The sequence below is a fragment of the Cladophialophora carrionii genome, assembly GCF_000365165.1.
Source record: "Cladophialophora carrionii CBS 160.54 unplaced genomic scaffold supercont1.5, whole genome shotgun sequence".
NCBI lineage: Eukaryota > Fungi > Ascomycota > Eurotiomycetes > Chaetothyriales > Herpotrichiellaceae > Cladophialophora > Cladophialophora carrionii.
The window spans coordinates 875327-889612 of NW_008481830.1; the positions used below are offsets into that span (position 1 = coordinate 875327).

General features: G+C 54.5%; 5 protein-coding genes across 5 annotated transcripts; all 5 read right to left on the reverse strand.

The window, feature by feature from the left end:
- Nucleotides 1-322: 322 nt before the first annotated feature.
- On the reverse strand, nucleotides 323-2008 carry G647_06132 (uncharacterized protein; the record flags this gene model as incomplete). Its single annotated transcript, XM_008730456.1, has 4 exons — nucleotides 323-1476; nucleotides 1530-1683; nucleotides 1745-1863; nucleotides 1936-2008. 4 exons carry the CDS (start codon nucleotides 2006-2008, stop codon nucleotides 323-325), a joined length of 1500 nt encoding a protein of 499 aa, XP_008728678.1.
- A 500-nt stretch (nucleotides 2009-2508) lies between these two features.
- G647_06133 (uncharacterized protein) lies at nucleotides 2509-3346 on the reverse strand (the record flags this gene model as incomplete). Its single annotated transcript, XM_008730457.1, has 4 exons — nucleotides 2509-2596; nucleotides 2643-3132; nucleotides 3185-3224; nucleotides 3278-3346. 4 exons carry the CDS (start codon nucleotides 3344-3346, stop codon nucleotides 2509-2511), a joined length of 687 nt encoding a protein of 228 aa, XP_008728679.1.
- Nucleotides 3347-4018: 672 nt separating this feature from the next.
- On the reverse strand, nucleotides 4019-4324 carry G647_06134 (uncharacterized protein; the record flags this gene model as incomplete). The annotated part of the gene is made up of 1 exon (XM_008730458.1): nucleotides 4019-4324. One exon carries the CDS (start codon nucleotides 4322-4324, stop codon nucleotides 4019-4021), a length of 306 nt encoding a protein of 101 aa, XP_008728680.1.
- Nucleotides 4325-5250: 926 nt separating this feature from the next.
- On the reverse strand, nucleotides 5251-7080 carry G647_06135 (uncharacterized protein; the record flags this gene model as incomplete). The annotated part of the gene is made up of 2 exons (XM_008730459.1): nucleotides 5251-6988; nucleotides 7046-7080. The coding sequence occupies 2 exons, from the start codon at nucleotides 7078-7080 to the stop codon at nucleotides 5251-5253; spliced, it is 1773 nt and encodes a 590-aa protein (XP_008728681.1).
- Nucleotides 7081-8525: 1445 nt separating this feature from the next.
- On the reverse strand, nucleotides 8526-12369 carry G647_06136 (uncharacterized protein; the record flags this gene model as incomplete). Its single annotated transcript, XM_008730460.1, has 2 exons — nucleotides 8526-12020; nucleotides 12085-12369. The coding sequence occupies 2 exons, from the start codon at nucleotides 12367-12369 to the stop codon at nucleotides 8526-8528; spliced, it is 3780 nt and encodes a 1259-aa protein (XP_008728682.1).
- Between the last annotated feature and the right edge of the window lie 1917 nt (nucleotides 12370-14286).

Genomic DNA, 14286 nt, shown 5'->3' on the forward strand with positions numbered 1-14286 from the left:
GAGGGGGGGGGGGCCATCCTGGCGTTGAGTTCCGCGTGGAACAGGGTAAGACGTCCATACCAGCGCAAGCAGAGATCGAACGTAGCTACGAGCCCGAAATGAAGCGGGCAAAGGCCTCCAGATGATGAATGCAGGCATGCATGCAGCTCAGAGAGAATGACAATGTCTCCATATTTCATGGGATTGTCTGGAGAGATTTCAACCTAGGCCTCGTAGATGTGCCCAGCGACAACCAGGACATTTTCCCTGGCGTCTTGGTAGGAGTCTTCGCCAGCGCAGGCCTTTTGGCCGGTGAAGCTTGGGCCAGGTTCTGGTTTGACTTCTAATCTCGCCGTCTCCTCTTGCCTTTCCTCCCCGTATCCTCCTGCACCTCATTATTCTCCTCGTCCGTGCCCTTCTTCAAGTCCTCGGGCTGCAATCCCCACGCCTCGGCATCGATCCAATCCTCTCCATCCGACAGCTCGCCTACATGGCCCTCGGATTTGGCCCACTGCCACACTTTGTCGCGCATTCTCTTCGCTTTGGTCAGTTTCGCCAGCACGGCTTCGTACCCACGCACACTTTCTTCCTGCTTTTGAATGTACATCATCAGCAGACGGCGGGTCTCCATCAACTCGTCGACAGGGATGCCTAGGCGGAGGAGGTTGCGGGGGGCGCGATGGTTCGCTGCCAGTATCGGGGGTAGGAGGAATAACGGATCGGGTTGTAAGAGGTAGGAATCGACAGAGGTGGTCGAGTGTGGTGATAGAGGAGGGGTTGCTGTATTAGAATTGTTGTTCTCGGCAGCAAGGGCTCTGGTTATCCGTCGTGTCGGTTGCGGTTGAGTCTCGTCCTCGGATGCCGATTCGCCCTCTTGCTCTTGTCCAGTGCCGTCGGCCTCTATGGCGACAGGTGCGTCGCGTGTGTCTCCAGGATCGTCCGTGTCGCTAGGCGGGATTTTTGCCTTGCTTTCCGGAATGATCGTCTCACCATCTTTGTGAATGCCATTCGTGGTGGGTCCGTCGTCCACGGGCGCATGCTCCTCTTGAGCCGGCTGATGTGTCTCTGCCTCACTGCCCTTTTTAACGGGCTGGCTGTCATTTTCTGTAGCGCGTGTGTCTGAATCCGCATCCACAGGACGCGCCGTGGCCTCCGTTTGGGTGGGCTCCGCGTAGTCATGACCATTGATGCCGTTTCTTGAGATCTCATTCTCATGGTCCCGCTTTCGCTTCTTGCCTGCTTGCTGTGCAGGAGTCCTGGGTTTGGGCTCGAACAAGTCCCAGTCGTCGGCACCTTCGGTGCTCTCCAGAGGTATCCAGGATTCGTCACCCATAAACTGTCTGCTCAGGTTTTTGGCTCGCCATAAATTTACCCTTTCCTGACGCAGCTTGTCTTCAGTTGATTTGACCATATCCGGAAGGGCAGGATCGAGAAAGGGTAGGGACAAAGTAGGGTGGGTCGCGAGCTCGGAGGGATGCTTCAGAGGGCACAAAAGTTCTGGGAGCACGAATTAACGATTGGCCCTCAGCCGGAGAGGACAAGTGCAGTACCTTCGAGGCGGACGCCAGCATAAGGGTTCTCCTCCTCGGCATCAGCATCGGCCTCTGCGTCACTTTCATCGTCTTCTAATTCATCGCCCTCTTCGTTGATTCGTATCGGGTTGCGTTGGAGGATGTAGCGCGTGTAGCCAGCATGTTCGATTTTCTATCTTCGCGGTTAGCCCTGAGGCTCACAACCCCCGCCATTTGCTGATGAGACGACATACTTGTTTATGACCTTCCGGACCATGCGCGTAAGGCAGAGCGCCTGCATGGACGTAGACGGCCCCACGGGCTAGTTTGTGGCCTCTGTTTGTCGCAGCGGAAATGGCCTGGTCGGTTGGAGCTGCGGCGTGGAGGCAGGATTAGCAGGGGACCCGAGGCGTTGCTTGCGCACAGATGTCGTGCCGTATCTTACCTTCTTTTTCGCGTCGCAGAGCTCGCTTGAGGGCCGCGATCGTCTCCGCGATCTCGACATGCTGGGGAGGCATGGTGGACGTCGAGGCCGTCCAGAGATGGGCTGGCGGGACACGATGAGAGCAGAGGCAGGATCAGGGCGCGACGCGGTGAACAAGATGGCGAGCGAAGACCAAATCGAGGAGTGAGAAGCAGATTCAGAGTCTCGTCACCCTCATCGTAGCGAGTGAATTCTAATGCTCTCCTCATGGAAGGGTGAGTTGAGTCGAGGAGAGCCGCAGGGTTGCTTGCACCTCGCTTTCACTCCTCATCCGACGGCGCACACGCCAAAAGTAGCCAATCACAACATGCCTGCCGGACCCCTGCCTCGGCCTACCTGCCCTCACGGCTGATCACCGGCCATGACGCAATGCAGAAATTTATCGCTTTTCTCCACCGGAAGCCGTGCCTGAGGATTGCGACACGATTGCTCGAACGCGCCCCGAGCTTCCATTGTGTCTGCTCTGCGCAATCGCCTATCGCCTAGAGCCTCTCACCTATCACCTATCACCTATCACCCACCACCCATACCCCATCACGCCTTCTTGCGATCCTTCTGCTTCGACATGGATCGAGTTACAGGCCTCGATTCTTTCTGCGCGTAAATCTCGGCCGTGAAGGGGCTGGGTCGAGTTAGCGATTGTGCGGACCGAGGGGCGAGACACTCACTCTTCAAATTGCAGTGCACCGAGGTACATCACAAACACCTCCAATGTGAGAAGCAGCCCAGCAACACGGCCATAGTACAAGGCAGTTCCCAAGAAGGAGAGGGTGCTGCCCCAGTACATTGGTGCGCCTGTGACGTTGAACGGGAACCCTTCCACCTTCTCATCCATGAGGATGCCGAAGTAGTCGCCTAGGTACGTGCCGGTGACGCCCAAGGCCCACATACTCGTCAGCACCAGGACATTGCCGCTCAGGAACAAGAGGACACCCAGTGCCGGTTGGTGTAGCGGCGGGTAGATGGGCTGCTCTTCCAATGCAGACTTGTAGAGCGAGTCCCGAATCACGCCGATAAGGAAGATGGTGATTGCCAACGCATAGCAGCCGTAGTAAGGCGACCCAAATGCTTTGGTTAAAAAGTGGGTTTTGTGCTCTGTCTCCGTTAGCACAAGCGCCTCATTCGTCGTCGTAGTTCTTGCCTCGTCGAGCCACGATGCTGCAGACGTTAGTATTTGAGAGGCGCCGAGTACGAATGTCGAGGGACTCACTTCCAGAAAATGGGATTGAATGCGATTGCCGCTGCCGCAACTGTCTCAACGTATCAGAGGTGCTCAGTTTAGCGATATTTTCTAGAGACTTACTGTAGAGCGACGGCCGTGAAGTGTCGAGGAAACCGGTCTTCTCTCGCCCGCTAAGGCCTGCGAAGACATTTTGTATTTTCTCCATCTTATATTATGTCTCTCTTTGATGTCTATAAGAAAAAAAGCATTGGGAAGAGAAAATGACAGCGAAGCAGATCGGGGGGAACTACTCGGTAGTACGGAGTAGTAGGCGGGCATGTCCTTGGCGGTCGAACCGATATGACGACTGCCTGCGTGCAGCATGCTTTTGCTCGCCCGTAGCGAGCACCGAGCTCTACGGAGGACCATAGACAAACTCTGCCACCTCACGCTCCTGTGTTCATGAAACTTGTCGGTGCGAGGGTTGCACAAACACTCGAGGTGAGACTCGTGCGGGATTCATTACACGATGTGATGTCTCGGCTCTCCCGGCCCTGTATGCTCTACTGCCTGCTGAGAACGATTCCTGAGGGCCCCTGCTTGGATGTACCTAGACAAGTGGGGCATGTGAGTTCCATCTTCCTCCATTGCACCCTGAGGCTCGCATACAGAACACTCCTCGACGAAACTCCTAATTTCCCCGACTACCGAGGGACTTCCAGGAACCTCACTAGCAAGACGTGGCGACTTCGAAACTGTTGGACCCATCCGCCCTGCAGCAGTTCGGATTGTTCGTCAGACTGCAGCTGACCCCGAAGCTACAGTATTTGCCATTAATTGACTGTGGAAAAGACACCATTGAGAGTGAGAGGGACAAAATACCTACAAAATACCACCGCCGTTGCAGCAGCTACCACTCTGGCTCGCAATGACTTTCAAGCCCCTGTTGAAAAAGCTCTGGGAGACGTTGAAGGTGGAAACGGCGCTGAACCCGGCCTCGGCGTGACATTCGCCAATGTTGCCCACTCTGACGACGTTTAGATTGCCCGTGCAGTAGGGATTCTGCCAGAGCTCCACGGTAAGTGTGTCGCGTTTCTCCAGCAGCTGGCTAGCCGGGCTCGTGTTGGCAGGCAGAGCGGCAACGTGGGCGATCAAAGCAAGGGCGTGGAGAAAGGGGAAGAGAGTCATGATTGAACTGTACCGTGTATCTGCTTCTCGTGCTTATGGAACGGGCCGAGCTCTGCAAATGCTGAGGCGGCGAGGCGGAGGGGCCGAGAAGGAAGATCGAGAGGAGATGAAGTTTTTTCCTGCAGAGCGGTTCACCAGAATCTCCCCCCCAGAGCATTCGACACAATCTGCGAGGCCGCATTTTTATATTTTCCACGCCCGTTCTTTCCTTGCCTTCTACGGCGCGACGTACGCGCAACCCTCCCTCTATCCGCAGAATGGCCGCGCGCATTGTACAGTAGCAGCAAAGTCGGCAGGCGGCCATGCACAGGAATCCTTGCTGCTGGCACACGTGGAGCTCCCGAACTCGCCGCTGCAGCCTTTCCAGCCCGGCGTCTCACAAAGAGATGACGTTGTCGTTGGTCCCCCATCAGACAAGCTTCTTCCAACCGCTTCAGAGAGGCACAAGGACCAAGGTGGATACTACGCAGACAGAGCTTTGCACCAGAAGTGTCCTACCCGCCATATGATATTGGTAGGCAATAGTGGAGGCAGGAAATGAGTGAACACTGCGGAATGACGTCCCAGTATAAGCTTACCACATTCAAGGTACACTTAAAGCTGACACTGTATTCGTCGTCCTTCACGAAGTTCGTAGTTGGACCTCGAGATTCCCAATCTGGACTATATACCTGACGAATCGGGATGGGGTGCGTTCTTACATTTGGTAAGCCTTTCTCCCATTTTTGCTGATGTGCGGCAGCCGTGGATCATTCACCACCTTTGTACCCTGTGTATGCTTCGTACTCGTAGACGACACGGGATCATTACGCCATGGACGATCCTTGGTCCAACATTGCGGACCGGATCAGCAGGCGGGTACTCCGTATAGATTACGGAGCTGGATTATCGCGACGAGGATGGGCCAACCGTGCCACGCGTGAAGCTTATCCAACCACCTCCATTCTTGACTCCTCATATCTTACTCGAATGTCACCGGCTTGCGCACGGATCATATTCAGATCAGCCCGTGGATCTACGTCGTCCAACAGCGGCGAGCGGAACGCCTTGGCTGTCTCCAAGGGACTGAGAGAGACACGCCTTTCAAGCAGCCAGAAGCCGTAGAAAGTGGGCGCGATGAGGACGAGCATCCCAAACGTCCAGGCAATGCCGAGGCTCCCATAGACCCAATCGGTCCGGTAGACCGTGAGATTGCGCGTTTCGACGGTCGGACTGGAGATATTGAAGGGCAGGGCACTTGCAACACTCGCGTTGTAATCTCCATAATTCGGACTGCTGGTGTTCGTATCGGTCCCGGGCGGTTTGTGCTTGCCCAGCCATCTTCCGGAGCCAGGGTCTCGGGCTGCCGAGAGGGCCATGCGGAATGTCAGTTCCCGCATCCCCTCGAGGACGTCTTTGGTTGGATCACGAAAGGCGACGTCAATCATTGCACCAGGAATAGCTACATCTCCGAGGGTTTCCAGATAGGCAGTGCCAAAGAGGCCGGACCGGGTGTAGGTGTAGCCGGCGGCACCGGCATAGCTGACGTTGACATATGTTGCGTAAAGCTCTGCCACGGTTGATGCATAGCCAAGCCAAGTGGTGCCCGAACCAGACCCATAGCTCCCTCGCTCATAAACATCGAGGAGTTCCAAGGCTTCATCCTCGAGCATCTGTCCTTGCAACTTGATCGTGGAGTTGCTGATGAGAACGGGGTATGAGATGGTGGCTGGTCGAAGAACACATCGTCGATGGAATCCTACCGTGACCGAATTGCCTTCATCCATTGTGGCTGGTCGGCCATCTTTGACGTAGAAATCCACGGTCAGCCGACTGTTCCGCCATACCTGATAATAAGTGTTAGGCACATAGAGGGGATCGCCGTTGCCGTCAGGGACAGTGTCGTGCGACAGTCCAAACGAGATATTGAATGCGTTGAATTGTACTGGTGGGTATATATCGTAGAAATCGTTGGCGAACGTCCAGTTGTATGGGGATGTCGAACAGGTGGCGGCCAGACCTGCTGCAGCAACTGTTCCGGAGCAGGAGCCAGCACAGGTCGAGTTGACGGTCATGGTGGACCGTGCCTGGAATTGCTGCAGGACGGATGCAAACGTAGGGTTCAGGACGGCGGAATCGGTGACACGTCCGGTAAAGGTGCTGGTGAACTCGCTGGGAAGTTCGGGCGCGATATTCAAGTGACTCACGGCTGTTTGTCGGCGTTGTGTTGGGACTGCCCGGCTGGCATTTTGCAGGAAGGTTCCCTGAACAGCCATGGCTGTCACAGCTACACATGCCAGAGCTATGCGGCTGATCCGCCGGTGTCGCAAGGAGAGCAGCGAGGCTGCGACGATGTCTCCGCCCGCCTGCCACCGGTCATCGATCTGGGACAGCGATCCACCTCTGATACAGAACAGCCAAAAGTCGACCTGAACACCTTGCCCATATATGTAAGCGACCGCGGGACCGAGGCCAGCAGCTATCAGAGACAGATACACAGACGGTTGCACGGGCCATGATGCGATATCATCACCGTTGGAGACGTGCAAGACAATCGCGGTCAGGACAGACAGGGCGATAATCGCCACGAACGACAATATGGCCGTGAATGAGATCTTGTGTCTTCGGGTCGCAGTATTGTCACCACTGGTCACTTTTGTTGCTGAGCCTGGATCAGTTGTTTTCCTGCGTTAAGGTCAGTCCTGCATACCGTTCCGGGATACCGGAGGCCAGTGATGGTACCTCTCCCCTCTGTTCAAGAAGCCCGTGGTTTCCATAGCGTGCCGGTGCTGAAGCGTCAAGCCTGCTAATCGGAGGTCGAACTGGGCCGGGATACTTACAGACAAAAACGGTCCCAGCAGGATATCTCGCCCTCCAAGGGCGGCAGGATGATCGATAGCTATATGGAGAGCCTCATTGCGGTCTCGTGCTCGTATGATCTGCTTGTTTGAGCGGTCTTGGCTCACAACTTGGATTGAGAGCTACTATCACACATGTCGGTAACTTGGAACGTATGATTCCTGCATGAGTTGTCTTTTGATAGTGTAGCGCCTGCAGTGTTGGGGATAGTGTCCCGGCCAGACCACTGCAGAGCCCTTCATCATGGACGGCAGCATGGGTACCCAGTATTTGGCGTCATCCTGTGCTTGCAGGGCTGATACGGATTGGACAAGCCGGAGCAGGATGGGGTTGCACCACATGTCTGGAGTAAGGCTGAAATGCCGAAACCGGGTTTGTGGCTGCAGTGTATTCAGTTATTTGGCTATTCATTAATGAATGGGGCCATTAAGCGCCGGGAAGACGCCGCTTGAGCTCTCCATATCGCCTATCCGAAGAGCAGATCGACTGCGGCCCGGCCAGCGCATCTAGCCGGATCAATGCTGCACTGGTCCAATTCTGCAGAGTGGCCACCAGGACAGCCAACGTCGGAAAGGAAATCTCTCCCGGACGTGGATGCAATACAGATGAGATCGAGAGTCCTCTATGGCATGTTGTAGAAAGTGTCGTGGTACTCAGTTCATACCTGTTCTGTTGTACCCCAGTACACAGTCCGCACGACTGGGCTAGGGGATGCAAATCCCGCAAGGCCTCCTGTTAGAAAGCTCGACTAGTACGTAAGCAGGATCCCCCAGGTCGCCAGGGAGGTGCACTGAGGTGGAGGTGGACGGGCAAGCGTGCCGGCGGTGCACGCTAGACCTCCACGCAGTCTCGATACGTAGCTCGTAGCTCGTAGCTCATGTATCATTCCTGGGGCACTCTGGTGCACTGACCTCCACCGATCGATTTCAAGACACTGGCTGAAGGCTGTACCTACAGCTCTTTCGCGACGACTTTGTGAGCGCACTTTTCTTTCCCGTGACCCAGGTCAGCGGTAATGTTGAGCTGATACAGAAGCAAGATAGCAGGCCGCGGATCGGCAATTTCTCATTGTACCGCTCATGCAATTGTTGCCGATCCTCCCGTAGTGAAGCCCTGGTCCTTAGTTACTCTTCAAGGAATGGTGCAAGATGTGCTTCAACAGGTGATTCTTGCCAACTATCCAGTTATCGACCACTAGTTCCTTGAGGTGCTTCGTGAGCTGTAGCAAGTCGACCGGGGTGGCAATCATTCTCGAGCTGCTTCCGCACAAGGTCTTTGCCGCATGAATTGCCTGATGTATGTCAACTGAAAGCGTCATCTTGCAGCTTCCCATCATAATCCGAGCGGCCATATGATAGCTCATTCAGACTTTAACCAGCAGATTGCCTTGCTTATCGACTTTGACATCTTTCCCGCCGGGTAATACTTTTAGTGTCTGTCCAAAGTACGCATCTACCACATTCAGACGCACACCAATCCATTCGTCCCTCTTGTTTGGTAAAATTCGGTAGGTCATGGTCTGCTTGCTGAGGGGAACCAAGTTTATTGCGCACGCTTTTGGGCCACTAAAGGCGAAGTCTTCGTTTGCCTCCATGGATGCATTGAAGGTAAGGAAATGCATGCTCGAATTCTCAATGGTGAAGGACAACTTGTACACTCCCGCGCCGGGCACTCCCAATCCAGGTGCCGAAGCAGTCAGTATAACCCTGGGTTCAGCCATTGGTGCGACAAGACGGGCTGCTTCGAGCACAGTGGTATTGACTTCACCCGAATCATTTCTACGCCAACCGATCTCCAGTTCCAAATCGACGGCCACGGTATGTCGATCTCCAAGGACCAGTTTCTGTAGAGTGAGGTCAAAGTCGAATATTTCAGTCTGGTCAGGCATGATCACCGTCGAGATGTTCTCCTTGCCGGTTTGTTCTGCGGCTGCGGCTGCAGTGCCTGATTCTGCCTTTGATCGAATTATACCAGTACCCGACGAACAGACTGCCCCTCCCACAATTTTGATGGCTTTCAGGAGGATTGCTTCAATCACGAGGCCTTCTGCCGCAAAGGAATAGAGGCTAGCTGCTACTGAGTACAGATGTCTCAGCCCCGACGGGGTGGCCGTCTCCGAGCTTGGTTGGGGCGCATCGAAGAAATTTGGCCAGGGATCCGTGTCTAAACGCGGAGCGAAGTCGTAGTTGGCTTCAAAAGGACGGATCACTCCAACGTCAACCGTGATCATCTTCGCGAGAGTTGTTTCCTGCTCGGAAACCAGACGGTAAGTGGCCGTAAGTTCAAGCTCGTGATCAACTGCGATGGTGGTGCCCGTGATACGTATGGAAGCGGATGCTTTGTCGGATGACAAGATTGTGCCCATTTCGCGAGCTGGCAATGTCATGATTCCCGGTGCTGAACGTGTTGCTGAAGCAGTATCTGCCCCATTTCCGGCCCAGTCGACCTGTGTCGCTCCTTCAATGGGGCTGATCAGGCGCGCCTCGAGCACAACCAACACATCGTCAGCCTCTTCATTGGTGATGTCAAAGTCAATTGTAATGGACTCATTAGTGTAGTAGGACCTTCTCAAACCAGGAGCTTCCAGCTTCAGTTTGGGTGGTTTCGGTTGTATGTGAATCGTATTGAACGCATTCGACTCGCGTCCTAAAGTTCGAGGAACCGGCATACCCTCTTTTGTCTCCCACCATTGCGCAACAGTGTGGGAGAAGTCGAAGCACGTGGCAGCAAGAGTGAATTTCTGATCGTTGAGTATCAGTGTGATGGAAGCAACGGATACGTCTCCTGGCTCTCGTGGAGTGACACGCATTCTGAAGATCTTTGTATGGCTCGACCGAATGGATAGATTAGCATTGCCTGCTTGGGGAGCGATTGCAGTAGTAGACGACCTTTTAGTCCCAGACAACGACGTTGATGGAGTTTCGTGCAAGTTGACATCCACGAAGTGAGTAGTGGAGGCGCCGTTGTGAACCTCAGCGTCCTCGCCATCTTTGGCGGTTAGGTAGATGGGTTTCAAACTGCCATCAAATACGACTTTGACCTCAGAGAGGCGGATTGCAGGAAGGCCAATCTGCGCCCGAGACTGAATAGCCAACTGGCATTCCAGTGACTCCCCAACGAATACATCGTGGGTTGAGAAAGCGAATGTGGCTGTCAACGGCGACAGAGCTTCGTCAACATCTACCGCAATAGACAGGCTGCCATTTCCCAGGCTGTAAGACGCCAGTGCTTGCCGCAGATCATAGTTTGTGTTCGGCTTTCGATCAAAAACCTCATTCGTCAATTCCCAAAGCAGTCGGACTAACAACTCACCGTTCTCGACGCGAGCGAGGGTATCAAGAAGCGCCCAGCCAAGGCCTTGTAGGAGCTTCCACCATCCTGCCTGTCTCCAGTGCTGGCTGAACCACAGCTCTTGCAAAGTGGATGTGGCTGCTGCCCATGACTGGGTTTCAATCTGCTGGAAGGCGATTTGGAGTTTGAGTATATCAATCTTGCGAAGTTGGCCCCGATGGCGAAAACAAGTAATAGCGTCTTCCAGTGTTGTTGCAATTTCTTGGGCATAATCGTGCCCGGGACTCCCATCGCCTGGCACCTCCCGATATGGCTCAAGAGCAAGGTATGTGTCGTAAAGCTGGGCCTTGCTAGCAACAATGGAAGCGGGGGAGCGACCTGGTGGCTGGCGATCTTCCTCGGGAATTTGTAATGCCCACTTTCGACGAGCAAGAATGGAGTTCTTTGCGCTATCCAGCCAATATCCCTGGTGATGCAACTGTTCCCATGGAGTCAACCTCTCGCCCATGGGAGGCGACCTCTCTGCACTGACGTAGATCGGAAGCAATCCAGACGTATTTGGAAGCTTCAGATTCAAAAGAGGATATTCTGACCGGGATAGGAGATCCGCCATGATCTTCGCCCAGGCAGTTTGCCACGCCTCCCATCCGTAGTTGGCTGTTCCCTTACCTCTCCGATTGACCAAATCAGCCGTCCGATCACGGTGAGTGATCCAAGATCTGACCGCTGTCGTACCCTGGTCTGTCCACAACAAACAACGGATGGTGCGAAAGGCTATGACGTCGGCTAACAACCTGGCTTCATTGAAGCGCGGGCTCCATGCGGCAATGCCATCTATAATCTCAGGAGCGAACAAACTATCATACGCAGTCTCGTAATTTCGACAAGCGGCATCCATTTCTTGCCGGAACTCAGCAAATACACCAAGCTTGAATTCATATCGAACATTCCAACCTTGTAAAGACAAGATGTTGGAGGTCCCTGGCTGGACTGTGGGCAGAGGAATGGCGCTTCGATTGCGCTTGCGCCGGGTGTGCTTGGACAGATCGCGGTAGTATTCTATACATAGTGGATGGAGTGCTGAAAGAACGTTATTCACAAACGCCACAACCTGGGCGGGCGAAGAATTATGGGCAAGAAAGTAGAGGCTTCTGGAGTCGAGGGCGGTTGCACGTCGGATGGTGGCGAGACGATCCTCAAGGTCGGGGATGCTGATATTGCCGTCTCCCAATAGCACCACGACATGCCTGGTCTTGTAATTTGTCGAAGACAACACATTCCGCACGTTGTTGATCTCTGACTTCAACCTGTTGTCCTGAAGAGAACTTGTGTTCGGGTCCGACCCGAGTGAGAAGAAGCTCAGAAAAGCGCAGGGCAGTCGTGTCTGATGTTTGGTGATCCACAGAGGCGATACGATGCCATCGGGGTATAATGGTGAGCTAGGCGTCAACGGTGACAGAGGAGAGTGTAGTACCAACGGGGCCGGTGGACTTCCGTTTGCATTAACGGCCGACAAGCGAGGGGAATGGGGAGGAGGCGGTGCTTTGCGAGGCGGAAGCGTGAAGACCTGCACCTTTTGTCAGCGCTCCGGTCTCTAGCCAGGCAAGAAGCTCGAGGGTGCGCTGACCTACCCGTCCTACAGTCGCAATCTTGAAGACTTTGGCGTTCCGCAATGCAAAAGCTCCGGAGTGCCAGGGAACCTCCGAGGCATCCTGGTCGCAGAAGGATTGGAGAACTTGTTCTGCGAGAGACCCGCCAACCACGGGAGCGTCGACCTTGATTCTGAATCCACCTTCATGCAAGAATTCATGTGTATTTCCTGACGCGTCTGGCTCGTTCGGGCTTCTCGTGTTCAGTCCGGAAAGAAGCAACAGTGGCAGGTTATGGCCGACGTAATCTTGTGGGAACCGGTCCATGACTGCCCGGCATCGTTGCGCCCTGACAGCATCCGGTGAAGAGACACAGAGTAAGGTCCCGAGGCTGCTCAAGGAGACAGGATCCCTCACAGAATCTTAGTAACGTGCATGGCAAGAGAGGGAAGCCATCGTGGTGGATATGGTTGATGTCCATCGCATCGGCTAACTTTCCCCATCTGAGCGATTGATCTGGGCTTCAGTCTCGCCTCACCAGTCATTCACCCAGAACTGAGTCTTGAGTTGGTACAACAGTAGCAATATTTTTTAATTCATCCACAGTTCCTTGTGACTGCGGATACAGTCTCGATTACATGTTGTTGTCCTCGTCCTACATGATTCAATAAGCACATATTTTCATGAGCAGTCCAGAGTCATTCATACCAAGCCATGCGCACCCTGCAACCCTCTAGAGCCTCTGCTAAGCACAGACTGCGGCGGCTGTTCCGAACGGCACTCGGAGACAAGCTCGGATTCCGGCATGCCCATCGATGAAGCGTCAGCGGGCTTGCTGCCGAATCACTTTCCGCTTCCAGTTGGTGCGAGCTTTTTCTCAGAATCAGTTTCGATTCTGGCGTGTCGGCTGCAGGCGACGGCATATGCAGACCCCAAACATGACCTAAGCTCAGCGTGGCACGCTGCATCTTCTGTGACTAGTTGCTACCGAGGAGCCCTCGGCGTCTGCTTCCGCTGCATACAAATACCTCGTACGGCCTACGGAGTAACCTTTGCGTGATCGTCCTCTTGGCGACGTGGACGGCTGCTGCATTAGGCGAGTTTGTTGCCGGCCGGCCAAAGCTCGACGCTGCACGCAGTTGTCCGTCCCAAGTGCACAGTATACTTTCGGCCAACTAGACCCCACTCTCTGTCCACTCTTTGTCATGGTTAGAAGGCATGCGACGCACAGATCGTTTTTGCGAAAGCCGTCTTACGGCTTCTTGGAGCGGCTGAGCCATCATGCTCGCCGCAATTTTACCGCCAGATTACCAAGCTGTCCAAGGAACAGTCAAGGCTACTGCACACAGTACATCCAATTAGCCAGCGGTCGCCTTTCTGTGAGGGAGTGCCAGAGGCGAAGGATGGAGGTACTTTTACGAGACATAGCATGAACACTTCTGTCTCCGCAAGGCGCAATGTTGTCGACGAGGCGGATGAGCGCCGGTCTTTGCAAACGGAGTTTGAGCGCCGACGCAACGACGGCCTTGCCAGACGCATGACCGTGCAGCCTAGAGGTGACTCGGCGTCGACACGCCTATTGCCTATCCCGAAGCCTCGTCCATGACTACAATTCGTGGTCACTAGTCTGAAGGGAGAAGAATTCGCAGAAGAAGTGCACGGGTATAAGTTGTCCCACGTGGCAAGGTAATATCTTAACAGGCCTGTTGTTGTTCCCGTCCTGGTCCCTGCCTCTGCTTCCAGAAGGAGCTCTACTGAGTAAAACCTCAATCCTGGCGCTTCTGACGAATGCGGAATTCCCGAGGTCACGTACTCGTACAGAGGACACAACCAGTATTATGGGGCATAGCCTGCTGTCCAAACAGGCAGGTGCTCTATCGTGAGAGTGGAGATGTCGACTCCACCTTGCCACTAGCCAGGATCCTTCGCTTGCAGGGGGCTTGACCCTTGTGGTAGGTGCTCCAAAGTCCTCCGACTGGGACTGGGCTGGTCGTTTCCAGCGCCCCGAGTCGAGACCCGCAGCCTCGTCAGACGTCCTCCTGCTTCCGAAAAAGGGAAGCTTATGCTAACCACGTCCCTGAGCCCAGTGGCCTGATCCACGAAAACTAACAGGGGACGCAAACCCACGCCTTCCGGGGCCTTTCCAGGTGGTCAAGATGAGACGCGATATCACCTTTGTACGTAAAGGATGCTATGAGGCCGAGGCACGACAGTACGAAGGACAGGCTGGGACCTGGCGAAGGG